The following is a 25,379-nucleotide window of genomic DNA, read 5'->3' on the forward strand; positions in this document are numbered from 1 at the left end:
AAGAGGATAAAATGATGGCATTTCCTTATTCATCCAGATGTTTCTAAAAAGAAAAATGTTTGGCATCATATGAACAAAGCTTATGAGCAATGAGTCCATGTTTTGCTTTACAGTGAATGCTTCAGCATCATGTAGGACCAGCTTTAGACTCAAGTTCAGATGAAAAAAAAAAAAATTAGTGCCTTCATCTTGGCTCAAGGAAGCTCAAACTGTGAGCTGTTTAAGATCCTCTTCAGCTGGGTATGCAGCGCAGTGCCACCAAAGGGCTAGCCAGGAAGCGTGAGCCACGTTTGTATTGCCCTGTTTCCTCTCCCACAGGGGCACATGGAAGGAGAAGTGTGGGGGCTGGCAGCTCACCCTCTCCTGCCCATCTGTGCAACCGTGAGCGACGATAAAACTCTCCGGATATGGGAATTATCCTCCCAGCACCGCATGCTGGCAGTGCGCAAGCTCAAAAAAGGTACATGCAATCACCTTACACATCTGTAAAAGTATTTACAAACAACAGAATGTGGTGTGTTCGTTCATTCGCTCAAGTAATATTTCCCGAGTGTGCCTGTCACATGCCCCCAGATCTGCAAGGGAATGGGAATTCAATGTTCTTCGCTACAGACGTAAGTTCCAGAAGGCTGGCCTCATCTACTATTTCCTTCATTTCCCTTGCATTGCACAGACGTTTGCCACCTGGGGGCAATATGTCCTTCTTCTTCTCATGGAGAGCTATGGGAATCTGTTGAAACACATCAGATTTCCAGAATGCTGTTTATCTTTATGTCTAACAGCCTCTAACAACTGATTTTGTTACTGAAAAACAAAAGTCAGTTTTATTAAAAAAAAAAATAGTTAATATCAAAAAATGAGTAAACCTGTATTTAACCCCTATGTGCACCAGAACAGAGAGGTATACCAGGAAGTACAAGTTAGTGAGTAGCTGCTATGTGTCAGGTACTGGGGATCCCACAGTGAGTGGTCCCATCTCTAGTGTCAGAGGTGGAAAAGAGTTGAACAGAGCCCAGCAACAGACGGTCCATTCAAATACAGCAATCGGAGGAGAGTCTCAAAAGGAGACCATTTGTTAGAGGAGTGGGCAGAGTGGTGAGAGGTGACCAGGGATAGTGCAACACCAGTAACAGCCTGGTGCCTTTACCAGCCCTGGGCCGGAGGAGTAAGAGGAGAGAGAGAGAGCAGTGCCGGAACCTTGAAAGTTAGAGCTGTATGAGTTGATGGGGCTGGCAGGAACTAGGACCATCCGTCAGCCTGGGGACGCAGCCAGCATGCAGTGGGCCCACGGGAAGGCTGCTAGGGGGGGTACATACCCCAGACTCTCTGTTCTCCCTTCTTTCCTCGTTCCCTCCCACGAGCCTCCTGTCCATGCTCCCCCTTGGCCAAAGGCAATCAAAGCCAGAAGGCAAAGGAACCTGTCGATGCCATCTACATAGGCCTGCAGAAGACACAGAGTGGGGTGGAGAGTGCTGTGGAGAGACTGGTGAGACTCAGAGGAAGGCATGCTGCCAGGGACAACTTCATCAAGGAGGAAACATGAGAGCTGAGGCTCAGAGGATTTGTAAAAGTTCTCAGGAAAGGATGAGATTGGGGTCTGGCCCTAAAATACTTGTACCTGGTAGCTTTACAAGTGAGAGAGATGAGGAGAATGTACTCTAGGGGGATAAAATGAGAGAAGATGTCAAGACGATAGTAACAATGGTGGCTAATATTGTTGAGCCAGTGACTACTAACAATTTGCATTTGGTCTTGCACCGCTAGTAGGTGACGGAACTGAATTCAAACCCAGGCAGCATAGCTTCAGAGAGCACACCTGTGGCTACTGCTTGAGGCTGTTTTTCTCTGCCATACTATAGCCTCTCTTTACAGTGGACTTGTGGACCCTTAGTAAGTGGTGGAGCCAGGATTCAGACCCATGTCTGAGTCCAAAGCCTGTGCTCTTAAACCACTACCTGATTGAATCATTTGACCACTAATTTATACTGGGAAAATGATACACCAAGACCTCCTTGTGAGTGACTTCAATGTCAGACAGTGGGCTTTATTCACTAGGTTAAGTCTTAGTTCAAAAGAACATCTACTAATGTATCTTAGATGGGCTGACCTTTCCACCCAGTTTAGAAAGCTTGTCCCTGTGTAATTATTAATAGCTTTTCCTTTCACTCTCAGAAGTGTCATGGTTTGTTCACTAAAAAATATGGCTAACCTAATCTTGATGACTCTCCTCAAGGACAGGTTTGTCTTTTGTCCTCTTGGCCCTAGCACCATGCATGACTCATAGCAGTACATAAATAACTTATTACTGAGTGAATGAATGAAGATACAATTTAGATAAGTCAATTTGAAGTTACTGGTATAACATGGCTTTCAACATACCATGAACAGTGATGGAGGGGAGTGTGTGGAAGCTGACTTTGGAATGCCTTAGCACAATGCTGTGTGACTTTTCCATGCCCGGAGCTCTGCTTACCAAAGCCTTGATAGTAAGGGGGGGGGGGTGCTATTCTTAAACAGATATCCTATTAAATACCACTCCCCCAACAGAGTCCATACTCATTCAGAAATGTCTCCCTGTGACCCTGCAGAGAGCAGTACAAAACATTGCTCATGGAGCCCTGTCAGCCCATACTGTTTAGTTTTGTAGACACCTCTTGAGAGAGTGTTATCCAGTACAGAAGAGGCAAGATAAAATCTTTCACCTGTAGAATCACACATTATGATCCATGGATCAGACTTGGAGTGACTACAAGATCCACAAGGTCTCTGTGCAAGTTTTGGGTCATGATAACCAAAAAACGGTTTCTAGAAATTGAATTCCAGAATTCCCATTTGTAAGTATCATCTCTTTTCTTGGGAACAGAGATACTGGTTTTCTTAATCTTTCGCTCCTTTCATCCGTTGACTCCATGTGTCTTTTGAAAATCCCAGTATTGGGGTGCCTGGGTGGCGCAGTCGGTTAAGCATCCGACTTCAGCCAGGTCACGATCTCGCAGTCCGTGAGTTCGAGCCCCGCGTCAGGCTCTGGGCTGATGGCTTGGAGCCTGGAGCCTGTTTCCGATTCTGTGTCTCCCTCTCTCTCTGCCCCTCCCTCGTTCATGCTCTGTCTCTCTCTGTCCCAAAAATAAATAAAAACGTTGAAAAAAAAATTAAAAAAAAAAAAAAAGAAAATCCCAGTATTCAAGTAGTAAGAAATGAATGGATAAACCTCAAAGTGAAAATGTTTTCTTTGTTTTTTAGCATTCTGATCTTTGTCCTTGGGTTTGAAGGGAAGATTTGTTTTTTAAATTGTTTTTAATGTTTATTTTTGAGAGACAGAGACAGACCCTGAGTGGGGAGGGGCAGAGAGAGGGAGACACAGAATCCGAAGCGGGCTCCTGGCTCTGAGCTGTCAGCACGGAGCCTGACGCGGGGCTCGAAACCACGAACAGCGAGATAATGACCTGAGCTGAAGACGGACGCTCAATGGACCGACCCATCCAGACACCCCAGGAAGATATATTTTAAATGACCAAGTTTTAGTTTTCCTCACAAGTAGTGTTAAAGGCACAGTAACATGTCTATGCATAATGCACATAGGCACATTTCTCCATCTCTTCATTGAATATGTTTGATAGTAGAATCCTGGTTAATAACTGTTCTTTGTGGATTCTTTTGTAGGTGGAAGATGCTGTGCCTTCTCCCCTGATGGGAAAGCCTTAGCAGTTGGCTTGAATGATGGGAGTTTCCTGGTCGTAAATGCTGACACTGTTGAAGACATGGTCTCCTTCCATCACAGAAAAGAAATGATCTCTGATATTAAATTTTCAAAAGGTAAAGATTAAAGCAGAAACTTTCTAGAATGTGTTTGGGGCAAAAATTTACGAGAGTGGACTCTTTAAGTACTTCCTTGACCTTTTCCCCATTTGAAATAAGTTCCTGGAAGTAAATTCTTGTCTAAAATGTTTGGGTGTTAATTGCATGTTTTTCTTTACAGATACAGGAAAATACCTTGCCGTGGCATCCCATGATAACTTTGTGGATATTTACAACGTACTGACAAGCAAACGGGTGGGCATCTGTAAAGGTGCTTCTAGTTATATTACCCATATTGACTGGGACTCTAGAGGTAAAGTATGTTGTGGCTTTCACGACAAAATTTTTGTTTCACAAAAGTCAATATCCATTCATACATGTTTCCAGAGAGAAGAGCAGTGGAGCTTTAGAGAAAGACAGAGTGGAGAACCCACAGCAAATATAAGCAACTGTAATTTTACAACGCAGGGCACCTGCTGTTAACATTTTGCATAGTTTTTCTGTCTTATTACCACCACCACTACTCCTACTATTATTATTGTTAATTCAAGCCATTGAGTTTTAAGACCATTGAAGATACATGATGTCTTCTGTTACCCTGGCAAGCCACCACTTCACCTTTGGGTTCGGTGTTCCTTGTCCTTGCCTTGTATCTCCTCCTTACTGTTTTCCTTTTTCTACCACTGCTTCACCTCCCTGAGAATTGCCCAAGAAGTCTCTAGCAATTTTCGTCTTCTGACAGAGGTAGAACTCTGCACGCAGCTCACCTGAAGTTACTCTGCTCTCCAAAACTCCCAGCCGACCCCCTGCCTCCTGCAAGTCATGCCCACAGATGCCATGGGAATTGGCCTGTTTATTTAACAAATCTAGTTTCTACATGTGCAAAGTCTTAAGGCAGGAAATGTGGATGATTCAGAAGTGAGACACAGTTCCTGTAGTAGTCCACAAGAGTTTATAATTTAGTGGGGGAGACATACTTGTGCTTGAAAAATATGGACGCCCAAATGTTAAGGCATGGGGACAAGAACTGGAGAGTCACAGGGAGGTGTTATGCAGGGCCTCTGAGTGGACCATGTCAGCATTCAGCACCCAAGATGGAGCATCATTGCCCCAGGGAGGGTCACTTTTAAATCTCATCCCAGGGACTTAGCTGTTGTTAGAGTTTGGAGTAGGCATTTAGGAATGGGCAGGATCCCAGTTTTGAAAGGAGTTTTAGTTGACCATGGTAGAAAGCACCAAGCCCAGTGGTGTCTCTAAGGAAGGAGGTCACAACAGGGGAGTCCATGGAGCCTCACAGAAGCAGTGTCCTTTAAGGTAGATCTTGAAAGATGACCGGAAGTTCACCAGATGGTGAAGCATTCCAGGCTCAGAAGGAACATGACATGTCAAGATGAGGAGGTGGGAGAAACAGGGGAAATTAAGAAATAATAATATTGAGTGACTAAGGGCGAGAAGAGAGATGAATGTGGAGGGAAAGACCAGGACAGGATGCAAAGGAACCTTTACCTCCTACTAGGAAGCTGAGCACTGAACTTTATCCTGGAGGTAATTAAGTAATTATAAAAGATTTAGAGGTGGGGCAGGAGGGGGGTGTTCTCTGCCATCTTTGGAAGGATGAATAAGCCTGGAGTGGAAAAGCAACTAAAATCAGCCAGGAGAAAGAGGTGCTGAGATCTTCCACCAAATAGAGATTATTTCAGAGTTGCCAGAATATTTTATTTCAAGTATTTTTTTTTGAAGTACTGGCCATAGACTGATCCTTCTGCCAAGCAGGTATTCATGTGTAACTGTACTTGATGCATTGGAATTTGGACTTTATTTGAGCCTTACAACTTTCAGGCACTTTATATAGTGCAATAGATGGAAGAAAGCATGCTCTTTACTGTGAGAGGTGCAAGTCCCAACAAGGGCAAAGGGAGATCAGATAAGTCTCTCTCACTTTCACGTCAGAGCCCTCCCTGCCAGACACAGCGCCGAGGGCTTAGGCTGGCATTTGTGATCAGAGGTGACACTGGTGGCCTGACAGTCCTCTAGGAACCATTGAGGCCAAACAGATAGAGGGAGACAGCTGCTTCTCAGCCGCACTTCTTGGATGTTCTCTGCTTCATTGTTAAAAAAAAAAAAAAAAAAAAAAGACAGTGATTTCCCCTGTAAATTCTCTTGCTAATGTCCTGATTTATGTCATGTTGGGAGGAGAATTTAGAACAGTCAGGGGCAGCCTTATGCATCTGTAGAATAGAGTACGGTGTGTTTTGTTGGGAATCCAACACCCACAAAATACATAGCACAATATGTGAAATCCCACCATGACAGTGGTCACTGGAGGCTACACTTGGTTCTTATTCACATGTTACATTTTATTTATAAGAGAAAATGGGACATAGGAAGAATCAATTTCAATGGGGAAGACTCTTTTACATTTGTTTTAATTTTGGTAAAATACACATAAAGTTTACCATCCTAACCATTTTTAAATGTACGGTTCAGTGGCATTAACTGCATTCATACTGTTGTGCAACCTTCACCACTGTCCATTTCTATAAACCGAACCTCTATACCCATCAGACAAGAACTCCCCTTTTCCCCTTCTCCCGGACCCTGCTAACCACCATTCTACTTTATGTCGCTATGAATTTGACTCCTCGAGGTATTTCATGTAAGTGGAATCGTATGGTATTTGTCTTTTTGTAACTGATTCATTTCACCTAACATGATGTCCTCAAGATTAATCCATATTATAGTATGTGTCAGAATTTCCTTCCTTTTTAAAATTTTTAAAATTTATTCATTTATTCTGAGAGAGACAGAGACAGTGCAAGTAGGCAAGGGGCAGAGTGAGAGGGAGACAGAGAACCCCAAGCGGGTTCCTGTGCTGCCAGCACAGAGCCTAACGCAGGGCTCGAACTCACAGAAATGCAAGGTCATGACCTGAGCGGAAACCAAGAGTCAGACTTTTAACTGACTGAGCCACCCTGGCACCCCCTCCCCTTTTTTAGTATTAAAAAAAAAAATTCTTGTTTATTTTCTGTCCTTTTTAAAGCTGAATAATACTCCAAAGTGTGTATATGCCACATTTTGTTTATCTACAGACAGACATGTGTGTTGTTTCCACCTTTTAGCTATTGTGCATAATGCTGCCATGAACGTGAGTGTACTAGACCCTGCTTTTAATTCTTTTGGGGCATCTACCCAGAAGGGGAATTGCTGAATCAAATGGTAATTCTATTTTTAACTTCTTGAGGAGCCACCATACTATTTTGCACAGCTGTTGTGTCACTTGACATTCCTACCAACAGGGCACAAGTGTTCCAGTTTCTCTACGTCCTCACCAACACCTGCCATTTTCTGGTTTGGGAGGAGGTCTTTTTTATAATAGCCATCCTTATAGGTATGAAATGGTATCTTATTTTGGTTTTTATTTGCATTTGGGGATTTTTTTTTAACCTGCAAATGTGTAGGCCCTGTGTTGGATGCTAGGGCTATAAAGAGGAGTAAGTCCTAGATGGAAAGAACAAGATCTTGGCCAGGATCAGTGGGTTGCAATCATGGAGGCGATAGTCTTTATATATAAAGGCGCCCAATGTAGAGCCATCACTTTGCAGGCAGAGGAGCAAACCTCACTATTTCCACAATTTTGCCCTAAGCCAGCTTCTGTGGTCCAACCAGAGCTCAGGGTGATAGAAAAGGCACTGGGAGTAAGGAGGCCGAGGTCTTTGAAAACCTACCTCATCTCCTGTCCTATGTGGCCCTTTTGGTCAGATGAGAGCATCAGACCAAATGTGTTCTATGGACGGAGAGGAAAATAGAATACTTTTGATTTTCAGGGAGGAGTTATATTACCTGGAGAATCAGAGCAAGTATGCCCATGGACCTTCCCTGGTTTAACTCCAATTTGATTGCCATCAGGCATGTGTCATGTTGGTATTGTGCTCCTGATATCCCAGTTCCCAAAGTGGCTGACCTCAGGAATGTTCCATACTGCCTCAAGACCAGCCTAGTTTTTCACAGCAGGGCCTTGAGGGTCCGGTAAGGGCAGAGAGCAGAATTTAGGAGCAGGGTTCTATTTCATGCCTTTGATCTTGTCAAAAATAGTGAACACATTTGCTAGAGCCAGCTGGCTCATCAGGGGTGGGGGGTGGCACAGCCTTTCGTGTCCATGGCAACCATGGGTCCTAAGGAACCAAAAAGCCCATCAGCCTTTTGCAGGAATGTCAGCTGCCCCTGAATGAAAGCTGCCGAGAAGGGGGAAAATGTGGAGAGAGATAAAATTTGGAAGAATATTTCCTAGTTGATATTAGTTCATTTCTAGAAATATCAGGACTAAAAGTCCAGTCAACAGTTTGGGCCATAATAGAACTCTCATTCCCATTTTCATTGCAAATGATCTGATATATTTGGTACATTTAGTATGAATTTTGGAATTGTTCTAACTTAAAAATTATATAACAACTAGAATGATGGGTGTGAATCATTTCGTGGATTACGTAGCTCTATCCACCTTCAGGGTGTGTGGTTTCCTATACCTGCTTAGTAATGAGGACATCTGGCTCTTCTGATTCTCTTCCACCTTGTGAGTAGACATTTCTAGTGAATAAAAATGTGACACTTTTGAAAGAATAGAGTTATTGTTACTAAGTGGCAATTATACATGGATTATACGGATTTTTTGCTCTTTGCTTCTGTTCTCAGAATATTTCAGTGCCTTTATGACAGAGCAGAGGCAGCAGAAAAAAAGAGTGGTGACCTAAATATTTTCTGTGTGCTTGAAAAAAAAAAGTAGTAACTGCAGTAAAGAATATGGTAGGGGGTTGGGGGTGGGGGTGGGAATCATACCCATAATTCCTCTTTCCTAATATAAGAATAGCTGCAGTTTTAAAAATTTCTTCACATCCTTGGTTGCAAGGAACTCAAACCCACTCAGCTTAAATTTTCTAAATAATAGTAAAGAATGAGGTTATTTGGAAGATATAGGGATAGCTCATAGAATCTAAGAGCAGGAAGCAACATCTCCTGAGGAACTGGCTTTAGGAATGAACCAGAAAAGCAAGCAGGCACTTCCCTCCTCTCTCTTAGTCTACTGCTCTCCTGGGTCTGGTGTTGGTTTTCGGCCCCTGTCTCTGCAGGACAACTTTCCTTAATTCATTTGCACATGGTCTGTTCTGTTGCCCCCCAAAGTCACCCTAAGTTCCAAAGTCCATCTTATCCCAGCTAGGCACCCACTGATTGAGTTTCCCAGATCCTAAGTTTCCAGGAAAGAGAATTTGAGTGCCCACTCCCATCTGCAGCCTGACTGGGTCAGGCTCTGGGAGTGTCTGGGGCAGCGTCTTCTACCAGAGGACAAACACAACCACAGGGGTCCAGGCAAGGTGGGAAGGAAGTTCTCAGGGGTGGGACATGAGCCAGGTTGGTACCCCACAGGTGTCTGTGGTGCTACACAGCATTCTGGTGCCTGTGTCTTGTGTTTAGATCCTCTAATAATCTTGCAGTCTTAAAGTATTTAACTATTATGATAATTTTGGAGTTTTCTTTAAAATACTAAAAAATACTTTGTAGGTCTATTTAGTTCATTGGAGAAATATTATTCATTTTCTTACAATACTAAATAGCCAAAGCTAATTTAACTACCTAGTTTGTTTGTATATATTCAGCCATAAATTCAGGGAAATGTGCCCATTTCAAGAGAAACTTTTTCAAATTCACTTGCTCCTCACAGTCGAGGCCCCTCATCACCATATTATAACCCAGCAAATTAGAAACAATTAAGGTTTTCAGTTGCAAAATTAGAGAGCCTTATTTTTAATCATTCACTGAGAAATAGACCTGTGACTTCTGAAGGTTAGCCAAACTAGATTTCAGACCCAGGTGGCACCCACTTAAACGTTAAAGACCATGACAAGTTATTTTGATATTACTTTTGCAAGAAAGACATTTCAAGACTACTAGATGTACAGAGTTATGGGGAAAAAGAGAGCAGGGGAAGAAATAGTATGATGTAAATGTACACTGAATTTTTTACCAATGAAGTATTGGGACATCTGCTTCGAAACCATGTGGGGTGAAAGCCTTGAGTGGAGGCTCATGAAACAGGGTTGGCCATGTGCTAATAACTGTTGAAACTGAACATTAACTGGGCAGTAGGGTTTTTTTTATATTCTTCTTACTTCTATATGTGTTTGAAATGTCCCATGATTTAAAAATGCTGAAAAAAAAAAAATACTGGAGTGTATGTCTTTTGAGTCATTTAAATTTCAAGCCATAAAGGATCAATGAGGTGTAAAGAGGAGAATCAGGGTGTCTATTCTTCTTCAACATTAATCATAGTGATTACTAGATTTTAATTTTACATCAGACCGAAAGACTGTTTTTGCTCAACGTGTTGTTTTGGGAAAATCTTGGATTTCTTTACAATTTTTCAAGCAAGGTAGGGGGAGAGGGCAAGCATTTGCATGTTGTTTTATGTGTCACTATCTTCTAGTTTCTAGGCTTTAAAGTACAAATTTAGAATTTAGACCTGGGTAAATGTGAGTGCTTGCCACAAGGTTCTCACTTGTGATGCCACAATTCTTGCCAAAGCAGTTTCCTTTTACTACACATTTGTGCAACCAGGAAAATGAGCAAAAAGCCTAGATTTAGTCAAGCTTTTGAAAAACAGATATTCCTTTTATAACAGAGTAAAACCTAGCAGGCTTGATTCTATGAGGGATGTGCAAGGTCAGATTTTATGAGGCCCACATTAAAAAATTCATAGCTCTGGGGTTTCTGCCCTGCCATATAATTGACTTTACGTGCACTTCTGGATAATCCAGCATTCATTTGCTCAGTTTATGAGCCTGATTAAAATGAATCAAAATAGTTGCAACCGTGCTTGTATCTTTACAACAGAAAGATAAATGCAGATGTTAATTGTCTTTTTGCTTCATTCTATCATACTAGGAAAATTATTGCAAGTTAATTCGGGTGCCAAAGAACAACTCTTTTTTGAAGCTCCGAGAGGCAAACGGCATATAATAAGACCTTCGGAGGTAACGGTCATACACAGAGCTTTTTAAAAGTGTTTCGTGAAGATTTAATATGTGCATTTTTAATAAACCCTGTCCATTATTATCCATTAGTATGGGTTATATTTAGTGTACCTTTAAGGTTGATTGTTTCTTAAATCTGAGTGCTTAATCTGGTTCCCTACATTCTGAGAACCTACGAATTCACTGGTCTGCTGATGGAGCATTGGACAGTCAGCCTTGTGCTTAATCTTCCTCTGCTGCAAGACAATGACTAAGCTTATAATTTGAATGCTACATATTACTTCTTCCATTGGACATGCCCTGTCCCTTGGTGCAAAGCTTTCTGTGAACATAAACTTTTGAAACTTACTTTCTCAGTAAGTATTTGTAACAACACTATCTTCTGCGGTAAGAAAAATTACTTTTTAAAACAAAAACTATGTACAACCTGACCATCCATTTGTATCAAACTGTTTCCCTTTTCCCTGTTTTCCTCATGTCTTTGGCCACATACATAATTTCTTAGTTGTTGAAATCAAAGCCTCTATACAACTTTTGAATCCATGAACTAATGCCTTTCTAAAGGCTAAGGTGCTTTTGTGGCCAGGGTGCTTTTGCTTCTTCCAGGGTCTGTATGGAGGTTCCACAGAGTGAACATGGATGGCTGAAAGGTGGTTGCCTGGTTGAGCATTAAGGACCTCTTCTTAGCCCCAGGAGACAACCTGAGTCATTTATTTGCTATGTAACCTTTGATGAACGAAAAGGAAATAATTGCTTCCTTAGAGGGAAAGGTGTCAGAGGGTACACCACTGAGGGATAGGCATCTGCCTCTAACTTCAGTCTGTCATTAAGAGAAACCGTCCCATCATTGCAAAGTACTCCCAGAAACATTGGGATATGTGCCCATTCATAATGTTTTCATGGTTTCTAAAAGAAGTCTATGTGCGGTACTTAAGAAGTATAAGTTGTTAGAGATGATGGCATTATATTAATGGAAATTGTTTGCTGATCAATCGATCTCACTCCCAGATTCCAATGTATTTATCTCTGATCAGTCGTCATTCTAACTTTTTTAAAGAAACTTCTGTAGCCTTGAGTAAGAGATATTTTAAATTAAGTCCTTTATTCACTGGACACTTCGTACGCCTGTGTTGTTGTCTTGTGAACATTCTTGTGTGATGGCTGTCAGTCTCATTTTGCAGACAGGGAGATTAAGCCTCCAGGAGAGTAAGAGGACCATGGAGCTGTGGTCCCAGTCTCGAGGGGTCCACGTGTGACTACTTGGCAGCCTAGACCATGGGGCCTTTTGGATTTTTCCTGTGTATTTAAGCATCATTTTACATCACTTCATCTGTGTTTTCCCTTCATGTTCTGGTGCCCCAAAATAAGTGCACTAAAATAAAATTCAGTCGAACCAAATGGTGGAGGGGGAAGGATACCAACTTGGGACCGATGAGCAATTACTGTGTTTAAGAATCTGCACAAGAGGAAAATTTGTGTTATCAGAAGGCTTCTTCACATACCAGACTCTGGCTCTGAAGAGTTCATCTGTCACTCTGAGGTACACAGTTGGTATTCCAGAGGCTGATCTCTGGTGCTGCTGTTTGCGGAGGCCATCCAGCTGATGTTTTCATGCCTGGGATTCTCTGGTATTGCCACCTAAGGGCACTGGAGATGCAGCTCAGCATTTCTTCCACCAGTAGTGTCAGGCCCTTCAGCTACCTATGAAGGATGAAAAAATCCTCTTAAAAAAAAAAAAGTTTAGGGGCACCTGGGTGGTGCAGTCGGTTAAGCGTCTGACTTCAGCCAGGTCACGATCTCGCGGTCCGTGAGTTCGAGCCCCGCGTCAGCCTCTGGGCTGATGGCTCAGAGCCTGGAGCCTGTTTCCGATTCTGTGTCTCCCTCTCTCTGTGCCCCTCCCCCGTTCATGCTCTGTCTCTCTGTCCCAAAAATAAATAAACGTTGAAAAAAAAATTAAAAAAAAAAAAGTTTATTTATCTTGGGGGAGTTGGAGGAGAGAGAGAGAGAGAGAGAGAGAGAGAGAGAGAGAGAGAGAGAGAGAGAGAATCCCAAGCAGGCTCCACACTGTCAGAGAATAAAAATGTTCTTGCTATAATAAAGCCAGTGAGGCAGAATTGAGTATTGTTTTCTTTTTTCTTTTTTAAGTTTATTTATTTATTTTGAGAGAGAGAGACAGAGAAAATGAATCCAAAACAGGCTCCTCACTGCTGTGCAGAGCCCAACACTGGGCTCGAACTCAAGAACCACGAGATCATGACCTGAGCCAAAATCGAGAGTCAGACGCTTAAACAACTGACCCACCCAGGCACTACAGAAACCCTTTTCAAAAAAGGTGTTTTTTTTTTTGTTTTTTTTTTAACAGCCATGGTGAAACTAATACAAACCTTACTCGGCAAATTGTTGTATGACGAATACTAAAATGCCCATTTAAATCCATCTGGTACAGCACAGCACAGTCAAAGCAGCACTAAACTAGGAGGCCGGCTCTCTTGAGCCCACTTCCCTCTGGCTCCTAAACCAGATGTGATTTAAGTGACTCACCTCTCTGGATCTTCCTTCCCCTGGAAAATGGTGATGGTAATGACACATCTGTCCAAGGCAAGGTGCTATGGAAGAGACCCTTTGAGGACTCCTCTTCCATCTGAGGTTCAGGATTTTTAACAAGTTTGCCCCTTTTGGGTTTTGTGGGTTAGAAGGATCATTTTTTTAATGCTCCCTTTTAAATGCAATTTCTGTAGCTTCCAACAAATTGGGTATTTGTTTGGGGACCTCAGTGTCCAGATCTGGCCAAGGATGATCTGCTGGGGTGATCTCAGGGTGAGCAATAACAGCTCACCCCCACCCCAACCGCCCACTTTTGTGCCTAGATAACGAGGTCAGGGAAACTGCCACCTAGAGCGCTGGCACTGGGGATGGACAGGAAAGTCTCAGAAACAGAATCTGGAACGTGGAAGGGAGTCAGTGGCCAGAAAGCCTGCTTGCAGAACCAGCAGGAGCATTTGCCTTCTCTTCCTGCAAAGGCCAGTTTAGTGGATAAGAACCCCAGAAAATGGAGATGATTGCTGAGGAGGCACCTCAAGTCAACTCAGTCTGTGGTCCTGCCTGAGGCACCCCAAATCACCAGGGCCAGCGCTGCTTTTTGGTTCCAGTTCTGCATGGTTCCAGGAGGAGCACAGAATGTTAAATGAGGAGAAGTTTGAGTGACTAAAATACATTTAATACCTCTGCACGTTATGACTAAAACCCAACTGCATCTTTATCTTGCCATTTCTCTGTAATGCGTAGGTGCGTTAACAGATCAAATCCCCCAGGAAAGTCTAATACACAGTGTTGTTACTATTGTTTATTTTAAAAAGGAAAGCCTAGATTATATCAAGATTTTGCCTATATGAATCTCAAATCTTTTGTCCATGAATTTCAGAGAAAACAGTTTTAAAGGATAGAATATAGTCATAGTAATGCAATATGAACAGCTCTTCAAGTTTGTAAGGTAGTCTCTCTCTAGCATACAGGATATTAGGCTAGCTGCAGAATCTTATTACTCATTCCTTCTAGAAAGCACTCCTTCAAAAAAAGTTACATCTTGTGAGTTTTTAAAATAATTTGCTAAATAATCAGCCCTATTGATCAATGCAGCTCAGTGGTTCTCATTTGGGAGCGATATTGCCCCTTCCCCCAGGGATATTTGCCAATGTCTCGGGACAGCTTGGGGAGGAGGGCTGCTGACTTCCAGTGGGTAAAGGACAGGAATGCTGCTAAAATACTACCATGCACAGGACAGCCCTTGACAACAAAGAATCAACTGTCCTAAAACATTAATAGTGCTGACACTGAGAAACCCTGATCTAGCTTATGGCTTAAATGATGCTAAAACCTACAAGAACTAAAAAACTATTTTTTTAGATTTTCTATTCTATTCTATTCTATTCTATTCTATTCTATTCTATTCTATTCTATTCTATTTATTTTTTGAGAGCCAGAGAATGAGAGAATCTTAAACAGGCTCCACAGTCAACTCAGAGCCTGATGATAAGGCGTTCGATCTCACAACCATGCAATCATGATCTGAGACGAAATCAAGAGTCAGATACTTAACTGACTGAGCCACCCAGGCGCCCCCTAAGAAACTTTCTTATTGTCAGATTTCCACAATTCCAAAGTAATGATTTTATACATAGAAAAATGGTTATCTGACTGTAGTGTTTACTTAGATAATCCGTATGCCACTTAAAAACTGCATCTTAGAACTTACGCACCTCAGATCACAACACAATTGCCTAGTGCTGGCAAAGTCATCAGTAAGAACTATTCAGCTGCATTTTTTATTGCTGTTTTTTTTTTAAATAGTATGGCATAAGGAATATAGTCAGTCATTGGTAGTGTAACAGAGTCACGTGGTGACAGGTGGTAGCTACACTTTTGTTGAGCGTACCTTAATGAACACGTAGACTTGTCGAATCACCGTGACGTACACCTGAAATTAATGTAACGTTGCATGTCAACTATAATAAAGAAAAAGATCTCTAGGTTGTGCAAAAATATATTGATTTCTTTCCTTCTTTTTAAGATTGAGAAAATAGAGTGGGACACGTGGACCTGCGTGCTGGGGCCTACGTGTGAGGGAATCTGGCCTGCACACAGCGATGTGACTGATGTAAATGCTGCCAGTCTTACCAAAGACTGTTCCCTCTTAGCCACTGGAGATGATTTTGGTTTTGTTAAGCTTTTTTCATATCCTGTCAAGGTAATACTGCATGTTTATTATATTTACTTGCTCAGTCTCATTAATAACCTAAAATCTATGCGTAGTATCTAAATGGATATTTTTATTTTTTAAAGACTTTTTTTAAGTTTATTTATTTTGAGAGAGAGTGTGTGAGTGGGGGAGGGCAGAGAGAGAGAGAGAGAGAGAGAGAGAGAGAGAGAGAGAGAATCCCAAGCAGGCTCTGCGCTGTCAGCATGGAGCCCAACACAGGGTTCGAACTCACGAACCATGAGATCGTGACCTAAGATGAAACCAAGAGTCAGAAGCTTACCCTACTGAGGCAGTTAAGGTGCCCCTCCAAGTGGATTTTTAAATATAAGCAATCAATAATGTTATCTACATCACCATTGTTATTTATGCTATCTAAAAACCTTTATGACACTGTTTACTACTAGGTGTCAGATTCTCATGATATAGAATTTCTCCTTGAAAGGCCTTCACTGGTCATCAAATCCAACATCTCACAAACTGCAGAGGAAGAATTTCTTTACAACATCTTGGGCCAGTGCCTTCCAATAGGTACTTCCTTGGAGAGAGGAAGGTCTTACTACCTCACAAAGCAGCCCAACTATTTCATTTTTAAATAGTTCAGTTATTAAAACGTTTAGCTCTATATACAGCTGAACAGCCTTCATATGGAGCAAGATAGTCCTCGACTCCCTGAAATCTCAGTTTCTCCAGCCTAAACGTGCGTGTCCAGTTCTTCAGCCATTTCCCACAGGACATGGTTTCCTGCTGCCCCTCCCTCTAGACACACTCCATGTTATCAATTCCATTCTAAACTGTCTCCTCTGAGAAGGAATTCACCATCTCAGATGTAATCTGACGAGTTCAGGGTCAGTGGGAAATTTACCTTCTTGTTTTGTTTCTGTATTTGTATTAAATCAAATAAAATGGCACCAACTCTTTGGGCTGCCACACTATGCAACTGAATCCTAGATTTCATTCTAAAGAAATGTTCAGCTTATCCCTCATCTTGTCCTTACACAATTGATACTCTAAATTTGAGCACAGAACTTTATATTTGTACCAAATAAGATTTATCTTACTTCACTCACCTCCTTGTTCTAACCTGTCAACACGTTTTAAGTACCTTTTCAAAATGTTTACTTTCCCTTCCAGCGTCATGTCATCTTCTCATTTCACAAGTGTAAGTTTTAAATCACGGGAAATAAAAAAAGACCAGGACAACCAAACATCACCGTCAGGAGCCCTATTCAGTTATTCTGTTTATTAATGTACACATTGAGTTCTAGTTCTTCAGTCAGGATCAGACATTTACATTTACCCGACTGTGCTGTCTTGGAGCTCACGTTTCTATCCTACTCCAGATAACACATCGTTAATGATTTGGCAGATATCTTGCTGAAAGCAAGCAAGCAAATCTCCCCTTTTAATAAACCAATCGGTAAAAGACACGTATTTCACACTGAACCCTTGTTGCTGTCTAGTGATCATTACTTCCTTTTCCAAGTGCTTATTGACCTTTTGTGTAATAATTCACCCTAGAATTTTCCAGGGATTGCATCAACTCATGAATCAATATTTGCCAGAGTCTGCTTGTTTTCCCTTTTGGATACAGGAACCTTTTTGTGTTTGAGGCCACCTCTCCTGGCTTCTAAACTCCTCAGCTATTCCTGACTTTACTTGTGTGGTCATGTTAAAAGAATCTGCACTCAAGCACATAGTTCTTTTTTGCCCTTTCTGGTTTGAAGGGCATTCTCTTTACAGAGGAGATAAGTAAATCTCCTTTCCGTTTGTATGAAATCATGTGATCTAAGATGTGTTCTAACTTTTGCCTATTTTTTTTCTAGTCCTCCCTGTATCTTTGAATTCTTTACAGTTATCTTAGTTTTTGACTTTAGCATTCCTGAAACTATATTAAAGTTTTCTGTGCAAGACTTCTGCGTTCATCCTTGGTTATCCGCTCCTCCATCATTTGTGCGCTTAAGACGTTGAACACACCAGTTCCCTCGGCAGCAACTTTGGTTTCCTTAAATGCCTTCCTCTTTAATTCTTCATTTGTTAACATCCTGTCAGGGTATGATTTTGGTAGTTTTTCTAAGATACGCTTCTGAGTATATCCAGTGTTCCCTTCATTGTCCTTCCCATCAATTCACCATCACTTATCAGCACCCCCTTCCTGTGTGGTCACAGTTCAGTTCTCTGTAGCACTTTTCCTTCCTACTTTTACATTTTTTGGAAAAAGATTGCTTGCAGGACAAGTCAAAAAGTTAGTGATACCCTGGCTTTAGTAGATGGGTTGTGGCAGATCTTTAAGTAGCTAAAATCCCCATGGTACAACTCCATTGTGCTCCTGAGCTACATTTGTTGTTGGTCCTGGGAATTCATCATCTGCATCCCCAGCCTGCCCAGGTAGGCTGTCTATAGCAGAAATTTCAAGCTGTGTTCCTCCAACTCCCAGAGTTCCAAGGAGGCTCCTCAAGGACAACCTCAACAAACAAAGTAGGGGCCAACTGAAGGGGCTCTGGGACCCCATCCCTACTGCCCCAGAGCCGTTCTGCATTTTATATTTTATACATTGAGTTTCTGTATAAGATTTTTTTCCCCAACATTTTGTTATGAAAATTTTCAAGCATACAGGTAAAGCAAAAAATGATACAGTGAACTCCTGGAGTTCTATACAGAATTCATAGATTCTATACATATTCAAACTTAAAATTTTTTTAAAATGTTTCTTTATTTTTGAGAGAGAGAGAGAGCACAAGCAGGGGAGGGGCATAAGGAGAGGGAGACACAGAATCTGAAGCAGGCTTCAGGCTCTGAGCTGTCAGCACAGAGCCCATTGTGGGGCTCAAACCCACAAACCACGAGATCATGACCTGAGCTGAAGTCGGAAGCTTAACTGACTGAGCCACCCAGGCACCCTGATTCTATATATAATTCAAAGTAAATTGTAGGGGTGCCTGGGTGGCTCGGTTAAGCGTCCAACTTTGATTCAGGTCATGATCTCAAGTTGACCAGTTAAAGCCCCACATCGAGCTCTGTACTGACAGCTCAGAGCCTGGAGACTGCTTTGGACTCAGTGTTCCCCTCCCGCTGCCCCTCCGTCACTCACACTCTGTCTCTGTCTCTCAAATAAATAAACATTTTTAAAAAAAATTTTTTTAGGGGCACCTGGGTGGCTCAGTCGGTTAAGTGGCCGACTTCAACTCAGGTCTTAATCTTGCAGTTCATAAGTTTGAGTCACGCATCAGGGCCCTGTGCTGACAGCCCAGAGCCTGGAGCCTGCTTCTGGTTCTGTGACTCCCTCTGTCTCTGCCCCTCCCCAGCTGGCACTCTGTCTCTGTCTCTCTCTAAAATAAACATTAAAATTTAAAAAAAAAAAATTTTTGAACAAAGTAAATTGTTGATATAAGGATACTTACCCCTAAATGTTTCAGCATGCCTATCATTACCTGTAGTTCAACATTTGCTTATGGTGTTTTTATTTTAAGTTATTTATTTTGAGAGAGAGAGAGCAGGGGAGGGGCAGAGAGAGAGGGAGAAAGAATCCTAAGGAGGCTCCACACCATTAGCGCAATGTGCTTATGGTGATTTTTAAGTAAAATTTATATATAGTTGAATTACACAGTTTTTTTTTTAAGGTTCCTTTTGATGAACGTTGATAAACACATACACCTACATAATCCAAACACCTGTCAAGATACAGATTCAAGATATAGATCACTATCATCACCCCAGGAAGTTTCCTCATGCTAACTTCTGGGTCAATCCCCCCACCCCCCATCATTCTCACATGAAAAGACTATTCCATTGTTTTCCACAATAGATAAGTTTTACCTGTTCTAGAACTTCATATAAATGATCAAGTAGGTACTGTTTTGTGTCTGGCTTCTTTCACGCAGATAATGTTTCTGAGATTCCTCCTAATAATAGTCTGTTCCTTTGTATAGCTGAGCGGAAGTCCATTGTATGGATAGAACAGAGTTTGTGTACCCGCATGGCTGTCAAAGGGCCTATGCTTTTCCACTGTTTCGTTGTAAGAAAGCTGCTATCAACATTTTTTGGACAAATCTTGTGGACATGTTTTCTCCTTATGTAAATACATAAGAGTGCAGTTTCTGGGTCATAGGGGAAAATGCATGTTTAACTTTTTAAGAAACTGCCAGACCTCTTTCCAAAGTGGTTGTATCATTTTATATTTTCATAATGAATGTAAGAGAGTTCCAGGTGCCAGCATTCAGTGTTGTCACACTTGCAAAATTTAGCTGTCCCAGGGATCTCACTGTGTTTGCAATTTATGTTTCCCTGATGACTAATGACGCTAAGCATTTCTTTGTTTCCTTACTGGGCATTTGTGAAGTGTTCATACAAATCCTTTGTCCACTATAATAAGTTGGATTGTTTCTTGTTATTCTTGAGTTCTATGTAAGATTTGATGCAAGAAAGAGTTTCATAATTTAAAAGCATTTGAAAACCACTGGTCAATGTAAACAACTTTGACAGTGTCACTTCTCTTCCTCTTCTTAACCTGATTTTTCTGGCACACTTTTGCTCCCAAATATGTGGACCCAGGCTGATGAATAGTTCTAGCTTTGTAGTCCTCCTCCTCCAATGCTTTGAATCTGTTGGACAGAGCTCACCGTCTGTTATAGACTGAATATTTCCCCACCAAAATTCATGTATCGAAGCCCTATCATCCAATGTGACTGTATATGTAGAGAGGGCATTTATGGAAATAATTAAGGTTAAATGAGGTCACAGGGTGGGACTCTGATCTGATAGAATTAGTGTCCTTCTAAGAACAGACACCAAAGAGGGGCACCTGGATAGCTCAGTCAGTTGAGCATCTGACTTTGGCTCAGGTCATGATGTCACGGTTTGTGAGTTCAAGCCCTGCATCACGTTCTGTGCTGACAGAGCCTGGAGCCTCTTCAGATTCTGTGTCTCCCTCTCTCTCTCTCTGCCCCCCCCCCCCCCCCCCGCTTGTACTCTGTCTCTCTCTCTCTCAAAACTAAATAAACATTAAAAAAAGAAGAAGAAGAAGCAGAGACACCAAAAAGCTCATATTCCGTCTCCATGCGCACTGAGGAAAGGCCATAAGCACACTTTCTATGTGCTCATGCGTGGTATGAGGCCAGGAAGAGAGCTCTCACCAGGAACCAAATTGGTCTTATACTTTCCAGCCTCTTCCCAGAACTGTGAGAAATGAGTTTCTGTTGTTTAAGCCTCCCAGAATGTGATATTTTGTTAGGACAGACTTACCACTTTAAGACACCATCCCACTGTAGTGTTCTAACATTGAGTTCTATGTCATGAAGTCTTAATGATACTTATGAGATCTCAACACTACACAGCAATCTCTTTGCCCAAAATTCAGGTTGCATTTGTTAGACTCTAATGTCATATCTTCTTCTTGACCCTTTTCCCTGTTCTCCTTTGCTAGGAGTTACTCTGTCTCTCTTCCAGGCAGTATTCTCTCAATGACAAAAAGGTGTTCTTTTCAGTTTAAAATATTCTCAATGAGGTCATTAGTCCCTTGATAATCACATTATTGCCAGCCTCCATAAAACAGACTCTCCTTCCCAGAGCCCGCCCATTTTTCTAGTACCTTAAATCATGTATCACAAGACCCATCCTTGGACACCTGGCCCATTACTCCCATAGCCTCCCTTCCCTTGCAAAGCTGTGTCTCTCCACTATACCAGAGCGGTTAAAATGCCACCATGTCATTTACATTTCTAAAACCCACCCTCAAGTTCTCAAGTCTCCTCCCCAGAAAGTCAAAGACTCTGGAGAATGGTTCTTCAGAGAGGAACCTTCTCTCTGTTAAATGTTACAGACAGAGAAACTATGTAAAACCGTTGTGAATGTGGGAGAGGATACATAGGTTTCCATCAAACTCTCAGGAATTTCTCACCTAACAGCAGTTAACACCCAGCCTTGTGGAGACATTCTCTGTTCTTTCATGACTCAGTGGAAGAGGAAAGTTGTGGTAGTGAATCTCTATGAGTGTTACAGAAATGCGTGGTTTGACATGATGACCCAGAAGGACAGCTCATCTGACCATCTGTGTCACGTCTTCACGAGACTCCTTCCACAGGTCCTAAGGGAGCCACCAAACATCCCTGCTGGCCTTTTCCTCCTGGGGGAGCAGCTGGTTTCCTAGAAACTTCTAGTAACTGCAAATTCCCTTTATTGTTCCACCCAGCAGTTATCTTGTTCCTATTCTGAGAATCTTGAATCCCCCTCTGCTGCAAGAATCCCAGCTTTGTTAAATAGCTTCAGTGACTCAGAAGTTTTTCCTCTTTCTCCTCTGTTCCTTTCTTTTCCTTCACAACCTGATTATGATCAACTTAGAATAATTTTTCTCTGAACTTTTGTTTCTGGATTTTTTTCTTCCACCCTGTCTAGAAATCCTGTAATGCTTTAAGTAAGTCAGGGCATGGAGAGGCATTTTTCAGGCTCTTTTTCTTTTTCCTCCTCAAGAAACCGGCTTGTGTTTGTAGTAGATATAATGGGTAGGTTCCTGCTTCCAGCTGGAAGACCAGCAGGACACATGGCTGCAGCCACTATGACTGTCCTCTTTGTTTCCATGCCTTCTGGATCTCACATAGTCACGTAGTGGTTTCCCTTGGAAATCCTTACTTTGCTCTGCCTATTTTCTAGCAAACTAGTGGCTCTGGAGGGCTTCCTGAAAACATGGCCTGCCTATTTGCTTCCCTAACCTTTCTACACTCACTACTCTGCGACAGAGTGGGCATTTCCACTTTGCTGTCAGGTAGATGTCTGCTAAATACAGAGAGATCTTGAGTAAGAGAATTTCAAAGTCATGCACTCTGCTGCACCTGTCTCCTGCCATGTATCTGTGCTGGTTTCGGGTTCCCTAGCATGCCAGTCCAAAACCCTCTGGAAGTCTCTTCCGTTATTGAGTCAAGTTTTCAGCGGGGACACTGATGGCCCTCTCACAACCTCAGAAAGAACATGTGGCTACCCACATTGCTTAAGGTATTCTCCAAGAGTCGCTGAGAGGATGGAAAAAAAAAAAAAAAAAAACTCCCTCTTTAAATGGCTCTCACTGGAGCTGTTTTTGCCAGGCTATGGCTCATGAGCCAGAAATGGAAGCTGGTTTCTGGTGGCAGCTTCGGCTTCCCACCACTTGTCAGGATTGCACAGTGTGAGCAGCCAACTGCTATTCCACCTCATCCTTTCCCACCTGGAATGAATGTTGTATGGCCCTGTGTGCAGTGCTGAAGAGCTTTCCATGATTACTAATAAACCGGACCTTTTATTTGGTTTGTTGAAAAGAAGCTTACTAGGGCGCCTGGGTGGCTCAGTCAGTTAAGCATCTGACTTCAGCTCAGGTCATGATCTCTTGGTCTGTGAGTTCAAGCCCCACATCGGGCTCTGTGCTGACAGCTCAGCCTAGAGCCTGCTTGGATTCTGTGTCTCCTTCCTTCTCTCTCTGCCTCTGCCTTGCTCGCGTATGCGCGCTCTCTCTCTCTCTCTCCCTCTCTCAAAAATAAACATTAAAACATTTTTAAAAAGAAAAGTAACTCACTTTGTTTTAAAACCAATTATTTGTGTTTCCAGTGTCCAAATTTGTTTCAAACATCTGTGGCAGCAACTGTTGTGTTTGTTTGAAATCTTACTTGAGGCCCCAGAGTTAGAAGAAGTCCCTTGCTCTTCTTTCTTAGCCTGGGCTGTGGTACAACTGTGGGGCTGTGGGGATTACTGGGAAGACACTTGTGATGTCAAATGTCAGCCAGACTCACCATCAGGAGTTTACACAGGAGACCTATGGAGAATGTACGTTTCATATTTGAGAGAAACAGAATCAAGCTGCTTCTATTTCGTTAGGTTCCCAGAAATAGGTTCTGTAATCTAACATTTCATTTGTTTCCTCACAAACCACCTACTGAGGACCCATGATGAGCCAGGTAATGTTTTATTAAAAAAAAAAAAAAAAGAGAGAGAGACCTAGTTCCTGCCCTCATGGAGCTTACCCTCTAAAGAACGGGAGGAAAATTGCTGCTTGGATGAACTGCTTAATCGGTATCCACTAGAAGCCGCTCTGGAAAATAATATGGATGAAATAGTCTGGAGACAGGAGTCATGAGACTGGTTGGGGTAGTCACCAGTTCCTGGGCTTTACAGGGCCAGCATGCAAGGTTCAAGAAGTATGTGGGGCACAGCGCACACGTCACCAACGTGAGGTGGCTGCACAACGACTCTGTGCTGCTCACAGTTGGTGGAGCCGACACAGCCTTGATGATCTGGACGAGGGAGTTTGTGGGGACCCAGGAGAGCAAGCTGGTGGACAGCGAGGAGTCGGACACCGATGCCGAAGAGGACGGAGGTGAGTGAGCCCCATGTGCCGGCTGCCCCTTCCACACATCCCACCCCACCCCCCAACCCCGTGCCACTGCCGACCAACCCCATGCCCATCTCTTTCCGTTGTTTGAGGCTATGACAGTGACGTTGCCAGAGAGAAGGCCATTGATTACACCACCAAGATCTATGCTGTGAGCATCAGGGAGATGGAAGGCACCAAACCTCACCAGCAGCTGAAAGAAGTTTCAGTGGAAGAAAGGTATGGTGTCACCAGGTTTGCATTTATTATACCTGATTTCAACAAGAGTTCATTTTCTTTGCCCTCAGAGTTGTTACTGAAGCTAGTCTTTTGTGTCTATGCGCAGAGTGTTAACCTGCATACAGAGTTAAGCCGCTGAAAATCATCCATGGCCCTCGATATGTGGCCCTCGATATGTGGGTTATGCTTTGCAGAAGTTGGTTGTGGAATGTGACTTGAATAGACATGAGGTTTGATTGGACCAGGCTTATCCTTGCCCAGAGAGGATGTCAGGGTAGCCTATGTACTGTCTGAAATGTGATGGCCAACAGGAGACGTGCTGATCAGCGAGGGAGGGTGGGTTTCTAAGGTCCAGAAGGAATGTCTGTGGGTCCTGAGAAATAACCCTCTGTTCGAACCAGTCTGTGCGTTACACAGGGTCACTTGGTACCATCGCATACTGTGTTTTCACCTGCCCCAATTTGTTCAGGTGGGTTTGGTGACTCCAGACCTAACCAATTTGATTTGGCTGCCTTGGGATTCTTATACAGAAAGAAGGTTTCAGATGTTATTTTAGGCCTTTTTGATATGTTATTGTAAGTATCAATAAGAGAAATAGCCAAATATTTAGGCTTTTTTTGGAAAAAAAGCTCATCTTTTCTACAGTTATTTAATTTACCATATTCATACTAGAAAGGATAAATACTCAGTAAAAACTCTCACATCTGAAGAGAATTTCATGGATCCCAAAGATGTTTTGCCATGGATTGGTTGTTCACAGGTACCCTGGATCCACTATAAGAAAGGAGATTCAGGTTGTTTTCTGTTGTTGTTTTGTTTCGTTGTGGTTTTTTGTTTTGTTTTGTTTTGTTTTGTTTTTTTGCATTCAGCATGGCTTTCTTCCTAATAGTAATTATTTCAAAAATTTATTCTATCACTTTTTACTAGTATGTAGGAATATAAATATAAAGAAGTAAAATATTTCTTCCTCTTGCCTCAGTTCAGTGCCCCATGTTAAAATAAGCTTGATAGGGGCACCTGGGTGGCTTAGTCAGTTAAGCATCTGACTTTGGCTCAGGTCAGGATCTCGTGGTTGAGTTCCATCTTCGCATCAGGCTCTGTGCTGACTGCTCAGAGCCTGGAGCCTGCTTCAGATTCTGTGTGTGTCTCTCTCTCTCTCTGCCCCTTCCCCACTCATCTCTCTCTCTCTCGCTCGCTCGCTCGCTTTCAAAAGTACATAAATAAATAAATCAGCTAGATA

The 25,379-nt window shown here is 42.3% G+C and overlaps 1 protein-coding gene across 12 annotated transcripts in view; it reads left to right on the forward strand.

Moving 5' to 3' along the window:
- EML6 (EMAP like 6) overlaps positions 1-25,379 on the forward strand; it is a 313,172-nt gene that overhangs the window by 243,081 nt on the left and 44,712 nt on the right. For 9 of the 12 annotated variants that reach the window (XM_045054220.1, XM_019827205.3, XM_019827201.3 and 6 more), the window contains 7 exons: positions 319-460; positions 3,661-3,813; positions 3,977-4,108; positions 10,729-10,817; positions 15,385-15,561; positions 23,704-23,905; positions 24,013-24,139. In XM_045054220.1, the coding sequence (XP_044910155.1) occupies positions 319-460; positions 3,661-3,813; positions 3,977-4,108; positions 10,729-10,817; positions 15,385-15,561; positions 23,704-23,905; positions 24,013-24,139 (1,022 nt within the window). The remainder of the gene's footprint in view (positions 1-318; positions 461-3,660; positions 3,814-3,976; positions 4,109-10,728; positions 10,818-15,384; positions 15,562-23,703; positions 23,906-24,012; positions 24,140-25,379) is intronic. The other 3 variants (XR_006595566.1, XR_006595568.1, XR_006595567.1) reach the window with 1 other exon arrangement.

The sequence above is a fragment of the Felis catus genome, chromosome A3 (genome assembly GCF_018350175.1).
Source record: "Felis catus isolate Fca126 chromosome A3, F.catus_Fca126_mat1.0, whole genome shotgun sequence".
NCBI lineage: Eukaryota > Metazoa > Chordata > Mammalia > Carnivora > Felidae > Felis > Felis catus.